The sequence below is a fragment of the Rosa rugosa genome, chromosome 7, assembly GCF_958449725.1.
Source record: "Rosa rugosa chromosome 7, drRosRugo1.1, whole genome shotgun sequence".
NCBI classification, from domain to species: Eukaryota; Viridiplantae; Streptophyta; class Magnoliopsida; order Rosales; family Rosaceae; genus Rosa; species Rosa rugosa.
This window is the reverse complement of record NC_084826.1, coordinates 15,607,570-15,616,148: the sequence shown is the minus strand read 5'-3', so window position 1 is coordinate 15,616,148 and position 8,579 is coordinate 15,607,570. Positions and strand designations below refer to the sequence as shown.

General features: G+C 39.7%; 1 protein-coding gene across 1 annotated transcript; it reads right to left on the bottom strand.

Annotated features, from left to right (window-relative positions):
* Positions 1-255: 255 nt before the first annotated feature.
* On the bottom strand, positions 256-7,997 carry LOC133722905 (uncharacterized). Its single transcript, XM_062149761.1, has 6 exons — positions 7,751-7,997; positions 1,116-1,179; positions 971-1,037; positions 673-864; positions 509-569; positions 256-416 (listed from the first exon to the last, which is right to left on the bottom strand). The coding sequence occupies exons 1-6, from the start codon at positions 7,995-7,997 to the stop codon at positions 256-258; spliced, it is 792 nt and encodes a 263-aa protein (XP_062005745.1).
* Positions 7,998-8,579: the final 582 nt, after the last annotated feature.

Here is an 8,579-nt window from a genome sequence, read left to right as displayed (position 1 = left end):
TATAATAGACTTTTTAGGGGAAGATAACAGAGGTTTTGACAGATGCTTGACGGTAGGGACCAATTAGGAGAAAATTGAGAGTTTAGAGACTTTTTAGGTGAAATTCGAAGGTCAGGGACTGAAACGATCAAACCCTATAAGTATAGGGAGTAAGCAGTATTTAATCCTTTTTTAAAACTAGAAAATACCAATGATAGCAATCTTATTCTAATTTCTCCAGCTCCATAACATTAATTGATGAGCTTCTGCAGTAGCTTAATCTTTCTGGAAATGAGTAAGGATCTTTGAATAGAAATCCCAATCAGAGTGAGTAGTTGTTATTGCTGGCTGTCCAAATGGATGATCTTTAACATAAGAAGTAACATCATCGGCATCTGCAAGTCCCTCCAAGTAAAGCCTCAACTCACCATTAAGACCTAACAACACATTTGAAGTAAATTTTCAGCACATATGAAACCAGACGACTCTTTTCTAAAAATACAAACCAACCTTGTTTAGTTTTGCTTACCTAAAGCCTTGTCATCAACTTGGTCAACCTTGTATTCAGGAGGAAAGATGGCTGTGTGAGCCTGAAGAGAAACAATAAACAAATATTAAATAAATAAACACACATGTTTATAAGAAATTTAACAACAATTTAATGGGTTTCTAGAGAATGAAGTATAATATTACAGGATTTAGTAGAGCCTTGTAAGCCTTATCATCAATTAACAAGGTGTTCAATGAAGAGTATTTCCCCATGGAAGATGGAAGTGAGGCTTTGAAACCCTTGTTTTCCCATATTTTCTTCAACTCTTTCAGAAAGATGGGCTTCTTTTGGTTCTCCAAGGTTTTGAACCCTGAATCAGTACACTCCACTTGATCCTAAAGGTGTCAAGAACATTGTAATTGTATATTACATCAATGTCAAAACAATGAAGCAAAGCTTTACAAAATTTAAAGTGCATGACATGAGATATTGTGTGTGTACCCAAGCAAACAACAACTTCCTCCTCAACCCTTTCATCACACAATCCAAGGCATTGTCCAAGTACCATCTGTTAAACACATTGTTAACTCAAACAGAGAACTCAGAATTGTACAACAAAGAATGATGGTGATGGTAAACTCAGTACTTCCTCCCTTGCAGAAGACCATATTCCCACTTCAAATCTCTCCAGACAAAACTTAAATTCTTCACTGCAAGGCCTCTTGTAAACTGTTATCAAGATCAAACAGAAACGAGCTCTTACTAAACAAACTACAAAATGAGACATGTAATGGGAAAGAATTTATGTTATAAATGTTGAAGGATATTGATATTTGTCTGTCTTATCAAACTAGGATTAGTTCTATGATTGTAATAGTTGAGAAAGTTCTAAAATTCCTAGTGTTAATGTTAGAAACCGAAGGCTCTAATTAACGTTAAATAAAAGAGAGAGTAAGAAAGAGAGAAGACAAGATGTATAGTGGTTCGTCTCCCGCCTTAGCGGGAAACTACATCCACTTGAATATTGTACTATGTGTGTTTGGGCCTTGCGGCCCAAGTTGATTACATGAGTGGAGTATGTAATGGGATGGAGTTTAAGTGGGAGGAGGGGTCACTTTTATAGGGAAGGGAGGCTCCTTCCTTTACATTTTCTTCAATGTGGGACAAGAAGTCCCATTCTAGTCTAGAAATACATATTATGGAGGCATATTGGCAAGGCCGAAAATGTTGCTTCCCGGTGAGGTCTTGGCCGCTTCCAACTACCACAGGGTAGGTTGTATGTCGGGCTACGGGATATATGTCTCGGTTGGGCCCCACCATGGCTTGTGGGCCCCCCTAAGAGGGTGTTACTTATGCTTGGTGATGTAGCAAATCCTCCATATTGTTGAAGGTATGTACACCTAGTCCTATTCGAAATAGTTTTCCTTGTATCATTAGAATATGTACTTTGTAATCCCTATATATAGGGCTCCTATTATCAATAGTGGAATACATACAATTCTCTAATCACTCTCTCTCAATTATCTCATATCCTAAAACACATTATCAGCACGAGCCCTAACCCTGAAATCAGAAGCCAAAATTTTTCTGCAAAGCATCATGCTGCGCAACATAAAACCCTAGAACCCCAAAACCCGTACACACCACCCTTGGCCGTGCACCACCTCCATCGCCGCAAGTCCTCCTCCTCCTACACACCCGTGTGCCATCATCTTCGAGTTCAAGATCAAGACCAAGAAGAAGAACAAGAAAACAAATCCAAGTAAGTATTTAAGATTAAAGTTCCTGCTTTCTGTCTTTAATTTCTTCTTCTTTTTCTTCGGGGACTTGCAACCTCCCTTCTTCTACATCCCACCTTTCTGTAACGTGGGTTCGATTCTATAAAAGCGGAATCGTGGGGATTCACACTATACGAACTAAGAGCGTTCGTAAACCACGAACTAAGAGCGTTTGTGAAGCATCAAAATATTACTGACTAAGAGCGTTCGTAAGCTACGGACTAAGAGTGTCCGTGAGCGTCAAAATTTGACCATTCAAACATCATTGTTTCGGTCTAATCCAAATATTCTTGGAAATCGATTTCTTGGTAGCATTAAGGCTCAGAAATCTTATATTAGTTTTCGTGGAAGTATTGACTCTGAAACTAATCTGTTCTTGCTTTCCTTTTTAGGATGTCAAACTTGAACGAGTTCGATTTTACTCCATTGAATTCCATGGGCATGAGATATTTCATGTGGGCTCATAATGTTGAGCTCCACCTAATTGGCCTTGATTTATTGTCTACAATCTAAGAGCCCTGTTTTAAAGGAACCGCTCAAGACTCTCAAACTGAGATAGATAATTCCAGGGTACTTACCCTGATGAAGCGCCACATAGAGATGGCACTCTAGTTTGAGTACATGAATAAGGATAGCTCTAGAAACCTTTGGGTAGCGCTTCGTGAACGTTTTAGTTAACATTCACTATCTTCCGAACTTAGAAGCACAATGGAATAATCTCTGCTTCTCTAACTTTGAAATAGTTATGGAATATTGTTCGGAAGCACAATTGATTGAGAAAACCCTAACTACCTTCCCTGTCACTGAATTAAGATTCTCTGAATTCTATCAAATCTTAATCAACAAAGGACGGATCACAAATCTCCATCAGCTAATTGAAGCTATGGTTTGTGTTGAAAGGCACAACCACGAATTTGTGAATATAGAATTTGGTAGGCCTCAAGATGGCTACCATGAGCACCGTTCAATGGCTAGAAGAAGTCGCCATGGACAATATGATCAACTTGCTCAAGAAGGTAATCACCAAAATTGGCGAATACATGACCAAAGGAGTCATGACGTTGAGGGTATAAGGGTTGGACACCATGGCGCCACTTTTGGCCATGGTGATGCTATTCCAATGCCATTGGTCCTAGGGACCATATGTATTGTGTCAAAACACCTCAATCAAGAGAGCATCCTCTTCATGGTATTTTATGGAGTATCTGATCAACGGTGATCATGACATCGAGTTAAAGGAGACTTTAAATCTAGTGATGAAGATAAAATGCCGCAGATTTTTCGTAGTCTTTTATTTTCCAAGAATTATGTAATGGCAATTATGCCTTAAATCAATAAATGACAATTGTCTTAACTCTTTCTCACTAGGCTCACCCAATTAAGTATGATGTCTAGTAAACTAGTTGAGATTAGTGGTACTTAAGTGAGTTTTGCTCCACCGACATCTCTTCTTACTTTCCTGGTCATGTTTAATTGGAGTTACCAAAAGAATTGAGTAATAACAATTCGTCTAAATTTAATTTTTACTTTGGATTAGATTTTGGTCCAGATACTTTGATGTAATCATTGGCTATTATTATTAATAAAGTGTCGATTCTTTAATTCGAACTTTATTATTCTAAAGATATAAGAGCCAATGGTTTTTATGTGGAGACACATAGTAAGAATGGACATAAGTTCCTTTGCATTACCTCTAATGACTACGGACGAAAACGAGTATTAGAGAAGCTTATGTGTCGCTCTAGTAGGTTATATGTAACCACTATTCAAGTAAATAAGTCCACTGACATCATAAGAGATGACCTTTGGGATACCGATACATATAGGCTTTGGCATGACTGTTTGGGACACCCAGGTCATGATGATCCGTAATACTAAAAACTTCACACGAACATCCCTTCTTCAGAACGAAGAGAAGTAAGAATCAAAAGTCGATTCAAAGAGAGCATTGCACCACCGCCGCGCCTTGGTGCGCCGCCGCCACGTACCCGGCCGGCCAAAGCCGGCGCATTGATTCCCCCGCGGCAAAATCATGGCTTTGACGCCATGTATAGAGACTTGGCTCCTCTCTCTACTTCTCAAAGTCAATTGTGACATTGTGGCTTAGCCAAAACCTTCATTGGTTGATTATAAGGCCAATCTTTCGTTCTGTAAACCCTGTTTTTTAGGATCGAGACCATCCTATGCAAAGGACACTAAAAAAATAATTCCATTCTTACATAGAATCCAAGGGGATTATGTGGATCGATTCAACCAACTTGCAGAATGCTTAGATGTTTTATGGTGTTGGTTGATGTGCGGACACGCTGGTCACGTGTCGCGCTATTGTCCACTCGTAATGCTGCTTATGATAAAATCCTGGCCCAGATCATATGGCTACAGGCTCACTACCCGGATCATCTCATTCAGTCAATTCGACTTGATAATGCTAGAGAGTTTACATCGAAAATTTTCAATGACTATTGCATATCATTGGGAATTGATATTAGGCATCATATTCCCATGTACACACCCCAATGGTCTCGCGGAAAAGCAACCATTAAACGACTACGATGGTAGCCCGCATTGGTAATGCGCACCAATATTTTCGCTTGGGGTTATGCAATATCACATGCAGCTATGCTAATTCGTCTACGACCCATAGCCACTCAACCTTTATTTGTATTACAGCTAGTGACTGAGTGCTAGTCTAATATCTCGTATTTATGCATATTTGAGTGTGCGGTTTATGTGCCAATCGTGCCGCCACAGCGCATCAAAATGGGTCATTGCAACGAATGCATATTTGTGTTGGATATAAATCTCCAACTATAAGTCCGCTATGTAGAACACCTGACAGGTGATCTCTTTACCGATAGATTTGCAGATTGTCACTTTGATGAGACAGTCTTCCGGTCGTTAGGAGGAGATTAGAACGTCAACGTTCAACAGGAACGACAGGAATTGTCGTGATCTGTCCCCACTATGTCTCATCTTGATCCTCTAAAAGTGACGAGATCACATATACATTCTGCAAAGTGACGAGATCCTTATAAGAGGACATGGTGCCACCCAGAAGAGATGGGTACGGTACCACCACCATGGATGGTGGTATGGTGACGCCACAAGGTGGCATAATGGTCATAGGCCATGAGTTCCACTAGAGAGCGTAGGAGACCCAAAGATTCGATGGTTTCTCTCCCAAGAAAGAAAGCGAGTTTGACACAAAATAATCTATTAATCATCGATGTAAATAATCCATCTCATGAGAATATTTCGGATTATGGTTATGTCCAAGAGACATCATTGGGGGACGCTCCAATGTCAGAACCAATTCTAGAGAATAGGGAGATCTCCAATTACACTAGTGTACATGAGATGATGGATAGAAATTCTATTGCTATTGATGATGCCTTTGCATATCATGTTGCAAAAGGAATTATAGAATATGATGATATCGAACCTCGCTATGTCGAAGAATGTCGACAAAGAACGGATTGGCCTAAATGGAAAGATGCGATCCAGGTTGAATTGGATTCACTAACGAAGTGGAAGGATTTCGGGCCTGAGATGCCAACACCTCCTAACATAAAACTTGTTGACATTAATAGGTCTTCGTTAGATAACATGATGAGAAAAAAGAGATGGTAATCTCGCCTTATGGCGCAAGGCTTCTCACAAAACGCCCTAGAATAGTCTACGAGAAGACATATTCTCTCGTAATGGATGTCATTGCACTCCATTACCTTGTCATTTTGGTAGTTTCTAAATAACTGAACATGCAGCTTACGAATGTGGTTACTACGTATCTTTATTGGGATCTAGATACGAAATATAATGAAGGTTCTTATGGACTTCATTTACCTAAATCAAGTGGCTCTAGACCACGGAGCGTGTTTGCAATGAGGTTGAAACGCTCACTAAAGTGACTACTTGATTGGGAAGGGATATGATGAACTATGCCCACGCGTTTCCATGATAAGTTTCGGATTTGCAATTGTCGCAGTTTATGTTGATGAACATAATTTGAACCTTTGAGAGTTAAGGGAAACCGCTGAACACCTGAAATCCGAGTTTGAGATGAAAGACCTTGGGAGAACACGGTTTTATCTAGATTTAGAACTTGTATACCGTGTCAATGAATGCTTTGGAATTTTGATAAAGTTAAGATGCACTCCCATGGTCGTCCGTAGTCTTGACCCTAAAAGGGATAAGTTTCGTCCCATGGATGATGACGAAGATGTGTTAATTAGCAGAATTGCCTTACCTAAGTGCAATAGGCACATTATTGTACTTAACACAATACAAGACTGGATACCTCATTTGTTATGAACTTATTGGCTAGATGTAGCCCTGCGCCAACGCGATGCCATTAAAATGGTGTAAAGACAATCTTTTGATACTTAAATAGTACGATAGATATGGGCTTGTTTTATCCCTACAGTGAGAAAATGAATTACTGAAGAATGGGATCGGACCCCATTAGGCATAATGCCGCCGTCCCCACCGCCGTGACCGGCGAGATGGTCGGTGCCGGCACTACCAAGAGTGGCCGGCGTCACCCTCCTCCCCTCCGTCAAAATGATGGTGATGTTTTGATGGGTTTTACTGATACAGGGTATCTCTCTGACCCTCACAAATGTCGCTCCCAAACAGGTTATGTCTTTACCATGGGAAGCACCGCGATATCTTAGAGGTCTACAAAGTAGACATTTGTCGCTACTTCCTCGAATCATGCAGAGATTATTGCTCTACATGAAGCCGTGTGTGAATGCATATGGCTAAGGTCTGTAATTAGACATATTTGAGGAATTTGTGGTTTGAAGTCTACCACAGATGAACCGACATGCATATATAAAGATAATGCAGCTTATATCGAACAAATCAAAGGCGACAACACCAAGCATATATCGCTTAAGTTCTTTCATTATCAGCAATAACATACACTTCTAAAGATTGAAGTGACTCAAATCCGATTAGAGGATAATGTAGCGGACTTATTTACTAAGTCGTTTCCTAAATCCACTTTCGAGAAACATGTAAAGAGTATCAGATTGAGAAAGTTATCCGAACTCCCATGATTGTAGCAATCAGGGGGAGATGTCGACATCAGGGGGAGGCATGATGTCTACATGTTCGATCTCAAAGAGTGAATGACGTGTTGTACTCTTTTTCTCCTCCTCGAGCTTGTTTTTGTCCCACAGGGTTTTTCACTCGAGCAAGGTTTTTAACGAGGCAACGGATGAAGCGTCACCACCAAGTTTGAGCGGCACAAGGGGGAGTGTTGAAGGATATTGATATTTGTGTGCCTTATCAAACTAGGATTAGTTCTATGATTGTAATAGGAGAGAAGGTTCTAGAATTCCTAGTCCTATTCGGGGAATAGTTTTCCTTGTATCATTAGAATATGTACTTTGTAATCCCTATATATAGGGCTCCTATTATCAATAGTGGAATACATACAATTCTCTCATCAATCTCTCTCAATTATCTCATATCCTAAAACAATAAAAGCAATTTATACCCTTGTAGTTTCCATATGCTGCATCCGGATGGCGATAATTTGGGATGTAGATTTTTTCAGTGCGGTATACTCTATGACAAAGCAAGCCTCCAAGACCAATAACCAGAAGCTTCTTCATCTTCTTTTCTGGGCCAAGGTTAAGTTTCTCTAGAGGGAGAGTCAAGTCATCCAATGTGTTTTTGCTCTCTTCAGCATCACTGTGATCATCATATGAGCACACAACTTTGCTCTTATTCTTTTCAGCCATCTCTTGTTATGCTAGATGAACATGCATAGGCGGTTGTTATATATCCATATACCTGATTTTTATATATATACGAGTTCATCTGAGAACTAATTGTTGTGTCTTTTGAACTCCTTGTTGTCCTTTATTCACTGTTAATCAACGGATGGTTTAATCCCAAGGTTCATTAATATATGGTAATATGACGCCTTGGTTTCTCAATGCACATGGAAAATAGCTCCTCATTTTGAGATTCACCTCAACTGTACACATCTTCAAATGCTTCATCTTCAATGAGCTAGGGAGCCTGCAGGTTTTGCTTCATCTTCTCCAGGAATTCATTACATGTTGTGTGTGTTCGAACATACATAGGTAACTTGTGAACTGAAAACTTAATCCTCAAATGTTTTCAAAGCGATACATTTCCACAGAAATGGTCATCCATAACACTTGGTACTCCATCCCGTCCATTTTTTTGACTAGGTATCACATTGTCCAAACTGTAATACGTCAGGTACCATAAGAAAAATAAAAAAGATAATTCTGTTTTAAGGCCATTACATTACATTAGGCAGTGTACAAAGACGTATACAGCGCCTAAATTGG

Bases quoted from the DNA above. Each gene is read 5' to 3' on its own strand.
- LOC133722905 (XM_062149761.1), bottom strand. From the start codon at position 7,997: ATGGCTGAAAAGAATAAGAGCAAAGTTGTGTGCTCATATGATGATCAC. The intron at 570-672 runs GTAATATTATAC...GTTTCTCTTCAG, and splicing joins ACAAGGCTCTACTAAATCCT to GCTCACACAGCCATCTTTCC. The intron at 417-508 runs GTAAGCAAAACT...ATGTGTTGTTAG, and splicing joins AGTTGATGACAAGGCTTTAG to GTCTTAATGGTGAGTTGAGG.